We start from the raw sequence: 14,508 nt of genomic DNA, 5'->3' as shown, positions 1-14,508 counted from the left end.
TGTGCGTCTTCTACCATCGTCTGTTGGACTATCGCCGGCCGGAGGTTGAATCGCTCGCAGAGCTCTTCGGGGCTTTCGATCGAGTAGAGGAGGGCAGTCCAATGCCGTCTCGTTCGTTGGAGTGGAAGCTTCCGGAGAACCATCACATCGACTCTCCCTTCCACTTCTTTAACGTACCATCAGAGGATATCGCTCGGAACATCGCCCGGCGAAGTGAATCTTCCTACTTCCTTAATCTGTTGCCCGCTGTTTATTCTGTTGTTGTCCTGTTATTCTAATCCTGATTTTCAATTTTCTTAAGTTTGCTTCACTTTTGTTGTTTTCTCTTGGCATTCTTCGTGGGGAATGTTCTTTCTTTTTGTTAGTTCATTGAAAATTAGTGTTTTTTGCTTTAATAAAGATAATGTTTTTACATATGATCCTTTTCATGCTGTAAGGAGTATTTATCCAATCATGCATACTGTTCAAGTTTGAAATTGAAATTTTTGGGTTTAATGCATCCCGTTTAATTCTGAAATTGAGATTCTGGGCATTATGCCTTCGTATTTCTGACCTTTTTTCCTTTATCTATACCGTTTTATCCTAGAGTTGCAATCCTCATTTTCCATTTTATGATTATTGCTTCACACTAGTTTTAATTTTCGTTGGCTCATTCTGGTTGGGAACGTTCTTTCTTGGTGTTAAGTCATTTCATATTCATATTAATGTTTTTATTTTTCTCTTTAAGAAAGAAGAAGGTTTTAGCTTGTGATCCTTAAACTTTTTATTGGATTATTTATCTAATAATGCATTATGTTTAGGTCTAAATTTAAGTTTTTTGTATAATTGTTGAATCCAAAAATGTCCGGGAAACATACTCAAGGAATGAAACGTTCTATTAGGAAGTGATTAAGAGAGAGAGAGGGAGAGAGAGCAGTAGTAGACAGACAAAAGGTGTCCCTTATTCATAATATGAATCCCTATTTATAGGCCTAGGTCCCAATATTACAAAAATACATATTAGCCCTCTCATTATTAACTTTTCAGGAGGATTTTTTTGGTAATTACAGAGTTATTTGCATATAATAAAACTGAGCGCCGATTCAATCGATGAGAGTTGCCCATCGTCTGTCAAGCCTTTGTCAGTTGATATATAACCCGAATGAGTGATTTGGGTCGATCGTCCTAAAGGCTGATTACTGTCATACGATAATTTCTCTTAGCATCTTCTGTCGATTGTTCGGATAGGGTACCTCTTTTGCCAATACTCATCTGGAAACCATTGTCCAAGGCTACGCTTGATCGTCCGCATCTTTCTGAGCTGCCCATCTGCTTTGAGATTCATACTAACACATTTTATGTGTATCTATTCAGTTCCCCAATTTTCTTGCTCCTCGAAACCTGTTCAGTACACGAGGATAAGATAATTTAAAACACTTATAAAATAATTAAATGATATTATTGCGCAATAATGGACTTTCGTGCCTGGGCCATTATAAATAGGATTTAGGACAAGGGAGGTTTGCACCATCGCCGTCTCTTCTAGATTCTTTGTCTTGTGTCCATCTCTTTACTTATTTTTCGCGATGTCTGGCGAAGGAGCCCATTCTTCTGATAAGAGTGTCCTTCTCAAGGCTATGAGCAATATGCAAGCACAGATCCCGTAAGTTAGATGTGAAGCGCAAACCAGCAGGTGAGGTATTAGTTGAAGGGGGGAGTAGGAAAAGAGTTGTGTTCAAGCCCAGAGTAGCCGAGTTCGAGACCCGACCTGGTCCTACTGGTTTTCTTGCGAGCCCTTCTCAGGAGAGGGTTGTAGGATAAGTAAGAGGTCATCCTGACGACCATCCTACGGGACACTCGTCAAGGGTGAATGTTCCTGTTGCGAGAGAAAGATTGCTCGTTCAGGTGGCTACGAGGGTCGTGGTTCCCCAAAGGAGTGCTGAGGAGGCGGCGACTGTGGCTGAGACATGGTTTCGACTAACTAGGAGCGGTTTCTCTTCTGAAGGCCGAGGACAAGAAAAAGCCGGTGATGACACAAGGTGTTGTGCAGGATGTCGAGGATCTAGGTGCTAAAGTCCATGGCACTGGCTGTCAAGTTTTGTCTTGTGCCACGAGGGAGGAAGAGGCGACCGGAGGGCACCGTGCGTTTTCTAACTTCATATTTCGCCGCCTTGCTGAGATGAAGGAGTGTTTTTCTCTTTTTCTTGGGGTATGCTCGAGGAGACGGTGATGGAATCCATGGCACTGGCTGTCGAGTTTTGTCTTGTGCCGCGGGGGAGGAAGAGGCGACCGGAGGGCACCGTGCGTTTTCTAACTTCATATTTCGCCGCCTTGCTAAGATGTAGGAGTGTTTTTCTCTTTTTCTTGGGGTATGCTCGAGGAGACGGTGATGGAAGATTCACTGAGGTTTTTGAGAGGGTTGACCAGATGGAGAGGGAAGTTGTTGGACTGCGCAAAGAACTTGTGGCTTTTCCGGAGGAGATGCTTTGCCAACCGTGGGGAAGTTACACGTTTGTGTTCGGAGTTGTCGGCATTAGAGAGGCGTCGCTCAGCCTAGGGACAACTATAATGACTTTTTCAGGCTGGGCGGTTAGTATATATATATGAACGGTTTCGCCATCGAGGATTTGTCTCGGGCTAAGACGTGAACAATGGCTTAGTCCGATTTCTCTTTACTCAGCTGTAAGCGAGGGTTCTACACAACGTCCTATCTCTTTTTGTAAATGAATAAATAAGAAATGAAATAAAATAAAACATGATATTTTTCTATTTATGGTAATGATTATTTTTTTTGATGACGTGTAGTTCCGTCGTATCAGTCGTATCGGTGGAGTTTCGACCTCTCAGGTATCCTTTCTCGGGTGTATATATACTTATGTGGCCGCACAATTGTTGAGGGCTTCTGTTTCTTTTCTTTCTTCATTCTTCTTCTTCCTTAAGGTCGCACTGTCGTTTCTTTTTTTCTTTTGGTTTCGTCACCCTTTCCTTCTTCGTTCATATTTAACGTTATAGATTCCATGGTCCTGAAATACTCTTAGGAGGCGTTCGTTTTGATTCCTGCTACAGTGGTTTCGGTTCTTTCTGTGGCCGACATAGAGGAGATTCAAGATTGTTGTGTTATGGATCCCACATTTCTCCTGCGACCGGCCGAGAACCATGAACGGGCTACAGATGACTTCTCTCATGACCTTGTCTTCTACAAGGATCATTTTAAGATGGGACTTCGACTACTGTTTTGTCGAGAGTTGCATTTAATCTTCAACCGCTATGGCATCATCCCTGCTCAAATCATTCCAAACTCGATCGCTGCTATCATGACCTATGTACTCTTCTGTCGGAGGATGAAGATTCCGTGGTCGATCGAACTCTTTAATCATTTATTCTCCTTCTAGATTGGTCATGATTGTTACATCCAGTTTGTCGCCGACACCAAGATTCAATTGCTGCAGCTAGAGAATAAGGTGAAGGATTGGAAGACGAAGTTCTTGGTCTTTTCTTGTGCAGACAGATGGGGGATCCACACTTCTCCCATTGAGTATGAGGTGAAAAAGTGAAGACCCTACCCAGGAACATTCAAGACCATAGAGCGTTAATTGAAGGTCAGCGCCTCTCTTTGTTTCAATATCTTGACCCCAACGTGATCGAACAAATGATTCATATGGATGGTGTCGATACTATGTCTGAGGATCTGTCATTAAGTTAAACGTGAAACCCAAACCAACATGTGAGGTATTCGTTGAAGGGGTGACTAGGAAAAGAGTTTTGTTCAAGCTCGGAGCAGGTGATCGCGAGACCCGACGTGGTTCTTTCGGTTTTATTGCGAGCCCTCCTCAGGAGAGGGTTGTAGGACAGGTAAGAGGTCGTCATGACGACCATCCTACGGGACACTCGTTAGGGGTGAATGCTCTTGTTGCGAGAGAAAGATTGCCCGTCAAGTTGGCTACGGGGTCGTGGTTCCCCAAAGGAGTGCTGAGGAGGCGGCGATTGTGGCTGAGACATGGCTTCGACTAACTAGGAGCGATTTCTCTTCTAAGGGCGGAGGGCCAAAAAAAGTCGGTGAGGACATTTTCTCTTATACCACATCTGAATTGGGGCAGATTCTTGGTATGTAGTTTGAATAGCTTTTTGCATATCTCTTTTTAGAAACTGAGGTCCTGACTGTCGGTTTTGTATCGACAGATATCGACGTTGGCCCTGAAGATGATGCGACTGTTGTGGAACAGGTTGTGATTGAGGGGATGAAAATGGGATAGGTTTTTGCGGGGAGAGCAGATATGGCGGAAATGAGCGCATCGAAGAAAGGTGCTGAGTAGGGTGTCGAGGATCTGGTGCTGCAGGCCTGGGTGCTAACCGTCAAGTTTTGTCTTGTGCCGCGAGGGAGAAAGAGGCGACCGGAGGTTACCGTGCGTCTTCTGAATTCATATTTCTCCACCTTTCCGAGATGGAGGAGTGTTTTCTCCGTTTCCTGGGGTATCCTCGAGGAGACGGTGATGGAAGATTCATTGAGGTTCTTCAGAGGGCTGACCAGGTGTAGAGGGAAGTTGCTGGACTGCGCGAAGAACTTGCGGCTCTTTCGGAGGAGATGCTTGCCAACAGTAGGGAAGTTATACGTTTGTGTTCGGTGTTGTCGGCGTTAGAGAGGCGTTGCTCAGCCAGAATGACCTTTTCAAGCTGGGCGACTAGTTTATGTATGAACGGCTTCGCCATCAAGGGTTTATCTTGGTCGAAGCCGCGAATAATCGCTTAGTTCGATTTTCTTTACTCAGTTATAACCGAGGGTTCTGCGCGACTTCCTCTCTCTTTTTGTATATAAATAAATAAGAAATGAAATCACAAAAAATAAAATATTTTTCTATTTCTGGTAATGATTACTTTATTTGGATGATGTATAGTTTCGTGATATCTGTCGTATCGGTGGAGTTTCGACTTCCCAAGTATTTTTTTCGTGTGCATATATACTTATGTGGCCGCAATTATTGAGGGCTCCTGTTTCTTTTCATTTCTCATTCCTCTTTTTCCCCAGTGTTGCCTGTCGTTTCTTTCTTTCTCTGGGTTTCGTCTCCTCTTTCCTTCTTCTTTCTTGTCTAAAGTTATAGACTCCATGGTCCGGAAATACTCTCAGGAGTTGTTCGGTTTAATTCCTGCTACAAAAGTTTCGGTCCTTTCTGCGGCTGACGTAGAGAAGACACAGGATCATTGTGTTCTGGATCCCACATTTCTCCTGCGATCGGCCGACAACCATGAACGAGCTACGACTAACTTCTCTGCTGACCTTGTTTTCTACAAAGATCATTTTAAGATGAGTCTTCGACTACCGTTTTGTCAATAGTTGTGTTTAATCTTTAACCGCTATGGCATCATCCCTGCTTAGATCATTCCAAACTCGATTGCCGCTATCATGACCTATGCACTTTTCAGTCGGAGGATGGAGATCCCGTGGCCGATCAAACTTTTTAATCATTTTTTCTCCTTTCGAATTGGTCGTGAAGGTTACATCCAGTTTGTCGCCGACACCAAGATTCAATTGCTGGAGCTAGAGAATAAGGCGAGGACGGGAAGACGAAGTTATTGGTCGCCTCCTATGCAGATGGATGGGGGATCCTTTCCTCTCCCACTGAGTGCGAGGTGAAGAAGTAAAGACCCTGTCCGGGAACGTTCGAGCCCACAAAGCGTTGATTGATGGCCAACGTCTCTCTTTGTTTCAGTACCTCTACCCCAATGTGATAGAACAAATGATTCATGTGGATGGTGTCGATACCGTGTTCGAGGATATGTGGAGATTGACCAAAGACAGAGAGGTCGCTCGAGAGAGAGTTGCTAGGAAAAGGATGGCTTTGAAGAGGCCTCGTGGGAGAGGCTATCCTCCCTTAACAGAGGCCTGGGTCGGTTCGATTCAATCAGGTCGGCCAAGGGGAATGATGACGGTTGGTATTACTTATCTTCTTGTTTGTTTGTGTGTGAAATGTATTTTCATGACATTTATGTAATATGTCAGGTTCTTCGGAAGGTACTGGGAGGGATTCTTTCCATTTGCCCACCCTTCTTGAATCTGGAGGCCCATTGTTGCGCCCATCAATTGGAGCAGTTCTGACGGCGACCGAGGGGTGGGGGCGGGCTTGTTAATACTTCTGCGGGAGTGAGGCGGCGAGTCGCGGCTCCCGCCTTATCTTCATCAAGACCAATTCTGAGGTGGGATAAGGGGTCGTTGATCAGACGGAGAGCGATGCCCCTCTGAGAGAAGGAAATTCTCCTCTTCCTGATGTCGACTTTCCCCCTCCTGTTCAGGAGGGGTTGGTTCCGCCCGAGTGATGTTTTCACACGATCAAGAAGCTGGTGTCTGGAAATTATGCTCTCATTGATAGGGAGATCGAGTGGTTTCTTGCCAGCATGTTGAATGGAGACTATCCTTCTATTCTGATTGACATGTTCTGGTCTCATGCCTTCGAGAGGGACTTGAGGTCGATGGATAAAAGGGACATTCCAATCAGTCGACCGTTATCATGCCCTTGCCTGACAGGCTTCACACTTCTAGACTCTCCTTTTGGACAAAGCCAAGGAGGACATCTAGCGGTCTGTCTCGAGTGATTCGGAATTTGAAGCAAAAACTCTCTATGGCGGTCGGCCTTCTTCAGTACCAAGTCCCCTGGGCCAAACATCTCTTTGCGTACTTGCTTGTTGAAATATTTGGTTGTTCTCCTCTTAACCTCTTCTTGGCAGAGGGCTGTGTTGGCTCTATTTTCCTTGGCCAGATCTAGGGCTAGTCCGATTTCTTCATCGATCTCCTCAAGCCACTCTCCTAGATCTTCCTCGTTGAAAGCTGTGGCGGAGAGTACCACTAATTGTGGTTATTGTATTCGACCGGTAACATTGCTTCTATTTCATGGGACAACATAAAGGGGGTATGTCCGGTGGATGTGGACGGAGTTCAAATCTCCAAGAGTACCGAGGGGATCATGTCTGTCCATTTGCTCTTTGCCCTTTCCACCATTTTCCTTAGCAAATTTAGGGTGATTTCGTTTGCAGCCTCTGCCTGTTCGTTAGTTTGAGGGTGATGTATGGAAGAAACTTAAGATTGATCCACTGATTTTTACAGAAGTCTTGAACTTCTTTGTTGGAGAATTGGGTCTCATTATTTGTAACTACGACGAAAGGTAATTTGTATCGGCAAATCAGGTCAGTTCAGATGAATTTTCGGACTACTTTTGTCGTTATGTGTGCCAAGGGTTTTGACTTTACTACTTGGAAATAGTCGACGACCTCTAGTAAAAACTTTCGCTATTCTTTTGACGGGGGAAATGTCCCAGAATGTCGATGCCCCATTGGGCAAACGACTAAGGACTGAAGATCGGGTGAAGATCTTAGCGTGGTTGATTGCGCAATGGTCCGTACTTCTGACATTGTATGCACCTTTGAGAATATTCTTCGTCGTCTTTGAGTAAGCTTTGCCAGAAGTAACCTTATCGTTGAATTAAGTGAGCTAGCATTTTTCCTCCAAAATGACTCGCATTCCTCGACTTGAACTTTTCGAAGTATGTCTTCAACCTCATCCTCCCAAAGCATTTTAGGCATAAGGTCGTGGTCAAATTTTTGAAGATTTTTCCTTCAATTAAAAAATATTGGACAGATTTATATTTGAATCTGCTACGATTGATGATTTCTTCACTGTTCTCCTCCGTATTTAGGTACCAGATGTATGAGTTAATCCAGATTTTCTTCTCCTCCTGATGTATCTCTATTGCTAGTGGTTCTTCGATTGAGGGTCGATCGAGTCTTTTTGATAGCCCCTCTCTTAGATGTAGGCTTCGGGATAGGAGGTCGGTGACTTGATTTCCTCCCTTCGAACATGTTCGATTCTGGAGCTAGTAAAATGACCGATCTCCGTCTTCACCTTCTCTAGGTACGTCGTCATAGTTTCGTCCATGGTTTCAAATTCCTCGTTACTATGAGTTGTGAATGAGTCTATACCATTATGTGGAGGACTCTTATCTCTGAGGCTAGACGAAGTTCTACAATCAAAGCTTCTTATTTCATTTGGTTGTTTGTCAAAGAAAAATTTACCTCAATTAAGTGGTAGACATTTTCCTATATGGGGCTGCACCAGAAAACTTCAAGTCCAACACTTGATTGGCCAGACACCCCAGCGATAAACAAGGTCTAGGTCAATCCGTCGATCGTCAAATCCTCGGTTCACCCCTTATTCAGAGAAATTTGCAAAAAATTGTGCTTTTATTGCCGTCCGGGGGATATAGGAGATAAAATCGCTGAGTTCCACTGCGTTAGAGTAGTCGACCAGAATGCTCTAGATCGTAAGAACAAATTTTAGTGGGTACACTGAATGCTGCTTTTCGAAGTGACCAAGGCGAATGTCGGTTTCTACATTATGGGATATCGGAGTTCAGCGCCTTTGTGAAACCGGTTGGTGTAGTACACTGAATGTTTTTCGAAGACTTCTCTGACCAAGACCGAACTGACGGCTTATGGGCCGACTCCGAGGTAAAGATAAAGCTTTTCCTTCAGCTCCGGGCTACGAAGGAGGGGAGGAGAGACGAAGAACTGCTTGAGATTCTTGAAGGCCTCTTCTCATTTCGGTGTTCATTCTAAGTATTTAGATCTCCTAAGTACTTTAAAGAATGGGGCACACTTATCATCTGACTTGGAGATGAACCTGCTCAAACTTGCTATCTTGTCGGTTAGCTTCTGAATTTCCTTGGTGTTTTCAGGATGGCATATCGAGGAGTGCTTTGATATTTTTTGGGTTGGCCTTTATGCCTTCAGGGGTTAGCAAATACCACAGGAATTTGCTTGTAGTGGACTCAAATGTGCACTTCAATGGGGTTAGTTTCATGTTAAACTATTTAAGTGTTAGAAAGATTTCTTTTAAATTCTGGACTCTTAACCAATACATCATCAATATACCCCTAAATGCTCACTCCTTTTTGATTTGCAAATATTACATTCAATCGATATACACCTCAATGCTCACTTCTTTTTTATTTGCAAATATTACATTCATAAGGCGTTTGTAAGTCGCTCTGACATTTTTAAGCCCAAAGTGCAATACATTATAACAAAAAACTCTCTCACAAGTAATAAAAACTGTTTTCTCCACGTCAGTTGGGTGCATCTTGATCTGATGGTACCCGAAAAATGCATTAAGAAAACTCAGGACTGAGTGACCGATCGCCGAATCCACCAAGGCAATGATCATCAACAGGGGATAAGACTTTTGGACAAGTGGAATACAGGTTGGTGAAGCCGGCGTACATCCTCCATTTTCCATTGACTTTCTGGACCATCACTATGTTGGAGACCAGGTGGAGTGTTGTACTTCCCGAATGTATCCCGCCTCGTCGAGCATTTGTACTTCCTCTTGGATGGGTCCCGCCAATGTCATGGCTGAACTCTTGATCTTTTGCTTCATGGGTCGGCCGATGGATCAACGTTCAACTTGTCGCATGCGACATCGATTGGCATGCCCGACATCTTAGCGGCCATCGACACGAAATATCTTGGTTTTCTCGGAGGGTTTGGATCAACAACTCCCTGTGACCTGCATTAAAAGCTTTGTTTATTAGAAAACATTTACCTGGTTCTCCTTCGACCGTCGGAACCTCGCGGTGGCTTCGCTGGTCTCGAGATCACCTTCTCTCACATTTTGGATATCTAGGGGATCGTGCTCTGCGTTGCTTATATCCCGCTAGTAGCAGACCCACGACTGCTCCAGGTAACCTTTGACTGTGATAATTTCATCTCCAGGAAACTTGACAACAATGTGGTATGTAGAGACTACCGCTTTGAAATTGTTCAACAACGGTTAACAAAATATAGTGTTATAAGGTGTGAATCCACCACGATAAAATCTTCTGTGAGCGTAAATTGTTTTTTGTTTTCTCCCCAACCTATCGGGAGCCCAATCACTCCCAATGCATCCTTCCTTTCGCCCGAGAACCCATACAGCGGGCTAGCTGGTGCGGTCATCCGATCGGTAGTGAGGCTCAGCTTGTCGAATTCCTGTTTGAATAGTATATCCACAGAACTTCTTATATCAATGAGAATGCTCCCTACTTAGTAATTGTTTATTATCACCGTTATTACAATGACATTTTTATATGGGCTTCTCTTTTTGGGGAAGATTCTCGTCAGTGAAATAGATAGGTAGATGACCCTTGGGTTTCGGGGCAATGGTGGCTCGCTTTCTTCGACGACCCTTGGGATACGCAGAGTTCCCATGTTTGTTGTCTCTTCCAACCTGTCCTCTTAGGTGACTCGCTTTCTTCGAGATTGCGGGCACATACCCCACACTGTGAATGGCGTTGGTGCGGATGGGCCAGCTGGTCGCTCCTCCTGCGGGAGGCTTGCCTTGCCTTTCGGTCGCGGCTTCAGGGGTGACAAATTCTTTCAACTTCCTATCCTTTATCAGCTCCTCAATCAGGCTTTGCAGGTTTTTGCACTATTTTGTGTTGCGTTTGTGATCTTTGTGGTACTTACAGTATTTTCTGCTATCCCGAAGAAAAGCTTCGGCCCTCATCGGTGTTACTTTTCTGGAGAACCCCTTATGCTGGATGGTGCCTACTATCTTTGCCATGGATACCCTAGGTGGGGTTTTGCTGGGAACCCAGTGATTATACTAAGATGATCGGTGATTTTGGGCCTTGGTTTGTTGCCTTTGGTATTCCTGATGTTGGGTGGAGCGATTGTCCGGGTGACTCTCGTAGCGGGGCCGGTTTGACGATCGTGCACTTTGCTTGGGTTGTCCTATACTGCCTTGTGTTGGCTTTTTCTGTGCCTTTGTTCGGCAGGCTCAAGGGCATTCTCGTAGGCAACGATGTATTTGTTGGCCATCTCCAACAACTTCCAATCTTTGTGGCACTGCGAGTTCGAGGTCGAAACGAAACCTCTCCGACCTCACTCCTTGCATCAGCGCGGCTTGGCCCATGTTAGGCTTCAAGTCCTTGACATCTAAAGTTTCGCTCTGTAAGTGTGCCATAAACGATCGTAAGCTCTCGTTGGCCCCCGCTTCATCCACCACAGGGATCGGGCGCTTTTCGTAGGCCTCAGGGCACTGCAAACTGCGACAGGAAAAGTCTTCTGAACTTTGCAAAACAGGTGATTAACCCCACGAGCAATCTGTCGAACCACCTTAATGCGGTCGATCTCAGTGTCATGAAGAAGAGCTTACACTTGAGGGCATCAAAAATTTTCAACAGGCATATGGACGATTCGAACAACGCAAAGTGGTCATTGAGATTTGGCAGTCCTTTATACGTCTCTAAGATTGGTATCTTAAACTTCTTCGGGGGTTCAACTCCGGAGACATACAGGGGGAAAGCGTTCTTCGGCTGCCTATGCACCTCGATCCACACTGGTTGGTTCTTCTCCTTCACGGGGGAGAATCCGGCGCTGTCTTGGTATAGACCATCGTTGGGATTTTTCTACAAGTGGATTCCCCTCCTTCCATTATTGGCTGGCGTTCCCCTTGAAGAGGGTTGAGTGTTCTATGTCGTGTTGGCTGTCTCTTGTAACTGGGGTTGCTCCTAGGGCAGTGACCCCCCTAAGGACTTTTGCGAACTGTCCTGACATCTGTTTGGTGATATGAGTTCCCAAATATTGCAGATATTGTTGAATGAATTCTTCCATAAGCTCTTAGGTGCATGTTGCTTCTTCGTTTCATTGACTAGACTCTTTCTGTTGTTGTTGTCGGGTTCCTCTTCTTATTGACAACATATTTTCATGCTCACCACACCTTAAAGGATGATGAATCCAAAAATATCCAGGAAACACACTCAAGGAATGAAACGTTCTATTAGGAAGCGATTAAGAGAGAGACTGTGTGAGAAAGAGCGAGAGCAGTAGTAGACAGACAAAAATGTGTTCTTTATTCGTAATATGAACATCTATTTATAGACCTAGTTCCCAATTCCTAACATTACAAAAGTACATATTAGCTCCCTCATTATTAACTTTTCAGGGGGGCTTTTTGGTAATTAGAGAGTTATTTGCATATAATAAAACCTTGAGCCTATTCAATCGATGAGGGTTGTCGATAGCCTATCAAGCCTTAATTCGGTTGATATAGCCTGAAAGAGTGATTCACGCCGATCTTCCTAAAGGTTGATTTCCGTCCTACGAGATTTTCCCTTGGCGCTTTCTACCGATCGTTCCTATAAGGTGCCTCCTTCGCCAATACTCATCTGAAACGATCGTCAAAGGCTTCACTCGATAATCCACATCTTCTTCCTGAGTCGTCTATCTGCTTTGATATTTGTGCGGACACATTTTTATGTGTACAATAATGATATTGTTTAATTCAAGTTTAATGTTTTTGGCATGATAAGCTCTGTTTAATTTTAAATCTTACATATTTCATCAATTTACAGGGATATTCTCATCCATGGATATTCTCATGTTTCATATTGTGATTGTTATATTTTGACATAGAGTAGCCAAGTTTAATTTTTCCCATTCTTATTAAGATTTTTACATTTATTTACTTTAATATGTGCTCTGATCTGCCCATCTTGGACATGCTTCCCATCATATAAACAAGCTGACCTAAAGAAATTGTCAAATCTAAGAATAGATCTGTTAAGCTGACCTAAAGAAATTGTCAAATTGCCTAACAGCTTTTTTTAATAGTTTATAAGTTATAACCATCTAATTATTCATGGGATATTTTATATATTGATTATTAGGTTCATAATGGAATGATTTGCAATTGAAATTTTGCTCTGCTCTCTCACTTTCCCATTTGGAATTATATCATGTAAAAAAAATGATAATTTTTAAACTCAATTGTTTCTCTTAGAAATATGCACTTTCGAGGTAAATTCTTATGTTATTGCAAAAGTCCTAAATGTTTTAACGAAGTGAATTCTTCTAGAACTTTTGATGGTAACGACAATGTTGAAATTTTTTTTTCTTTTTTCATTTGTCTTCGGCTTCTTTTGCTTTCTCACTCATCTTCCCTAAAATTCTTAACCAAAGTTGATCAATGGTTCTTAGATACTTTCATGGCTTTACCTACTAGGTTTTTTTAGTGTGTAAAAGATTTTTTGCTGTTCTTTTTTTTGTTTTTTTATTTTTATTTTTGAGCACTACCTTAAGCTACCAACATTTATGTCAAGCATCTGATTGCCCTTTGATCCAAGCTATAAACAAGTTACTACTTTTAATAATACAATTTCATATGCCGTCTTTGTGAAGGTTTGATTTGCTCTCCATTTCATTTTTTCTTTTAATCTAATTTCAGATGACAAATATAGGAATTTCTTATTTCTACAGTGCCCACCATTTTCAATCCATTGCTATATTTTTTTTGGTTAGAATTAACTCAACATATATTTTTTAATAATTTGAGCACATTTGATTGATTGTGAAATCATCCTTATTAATAGTAATGCTTTTTCATGTTTCTGATATAGTTTGTTGTTGCAATTTCAAGTTTCTTCACCTTCATGCTTTCTTTACCTTCGTGTTTTTGCGAGATTCTTTATGTTTTTCTTTACAGGTATTTTGAATGGTCATTTATCAACCCTTGCAATCATTATAATTTTATGTTTGTTGCATTTATAGGTATGCTTGTAAAGGGGATTTACGAATTATGGGGAGAGGGCACCACCCATGATGATTTAGAAAAAGCTATTAGATGTTTCCCTGATGAGAGAAAGTTGCCATATTTGAAACCAGAAAGCTCGTTCCGCATTGTAATCGACACTTTTGGCAAGGTTATCAGCTTTGAAGAACAAAATGTGCGCATCCGTGGACTCAGCTACATACCATTCAAGGTCTGTTAGGCAATTTCTAGAGCCATCAGTTGTAAATACTGATTAGGCTATTGGAAATTTTATTCTTTAGATTGTGGAAACTATTATAATAATATTTTCCTGCTTTTTGGTTGGATCATACTAAGTTTCTCTTAAATCATTTATAACACAATGCGTGCTTTTTATTTGCATTTTTTTATCTCAATTGATGCTTTCGTCATCATCATGATCATCATTAGACTTACCAAGCTTTTTTAGGGCCAGCTCAATGAATTGTTACGCTCTATTCATTTCTTTTTGAGTGTTGCATAAAGTACTGACTCTATTTTGCACATAAGTTTTGGCTTTTTCTTTCTTCTCCTTAACTCTTTCTTATTTTTTTATTTTTCTTTCACACTGCACCCTCTCTTGCTGATTTCCATTATTTTTAAATGGAAGATTTATGTATATACCACGTAATTTCTATGTATTTACATATTTAACACCTAAACTTCAATTTTTACATAGATACCACCTTACATATGCATGAAAAAGTGTATTTCATTTTTTAAAAGTTAAAATATTTGTATTTTTGATGTGATGTGAAAGATTTGGGAAGTATAAATGTAAAAAAAGTAAAATTTAGGTGTTAAATATGTAAATACATTGGAATTGTGTCGTATGTATGTAAAGGCCCATTTATAGGAAGATTTTAGTGGTGCATTCCTTGCCCTCCTTTGCATATCTCTAAAGTATATTTAGGGTCCGTTTGGGGCAGCTTATAAGT

At 42.2% G+C, this 14,508-nt stretch overlaps 1 protein-coding gene across 1 annotated transcript in view; it reads left to right on the top strand.

The window, feature by feature from the left end:
* Window positions 1–13,763, top strand: part of LOC110033274 (tRNA (guanine(10)-N2)-methyltransferase homolog) — a gene marked incomplete at its 3' end in the record, with an annotated part of 13,934 nt that extends 171 nt beyond the window's left edge. Inside the window, 2 exon segments of the mRNA XM_020737200.1 lie at window positions 21–213; window positions 13,552–13,763. Of these exon segments, the coding sequence (XP_020592859.1) occupies window positions 21–213; window positions 13,552–13,763 (405 nt within the window).
* Between the last annotated feature and the right edge of the window lie 745 nt (window positions 13,764–14,508).

The sequence above is a fragment of the Phalaenopsis equestris genome, unplaced genomic scaffold (assembly GCF_001263595.1).
Source record: "Phalaenopsis equestris unplaced genomic scaffold, ASM126359v1 Scaffold001118, whole genome shotgun sequence".
Classification (NCBI taxonomy): domain Eukaryota; kingdom Viridiplantae; phylum Streptophyta; class Magnoliopsida; order Asparagales; family Orchidaceae; genus Phalaenopsis; species Phalaenopsis equestris.
The sequence above is the reverse complement of the archived record's forward strand: the minus strand, read 5'-3'. Positions and strand labels throughout refer to the sequence as shown.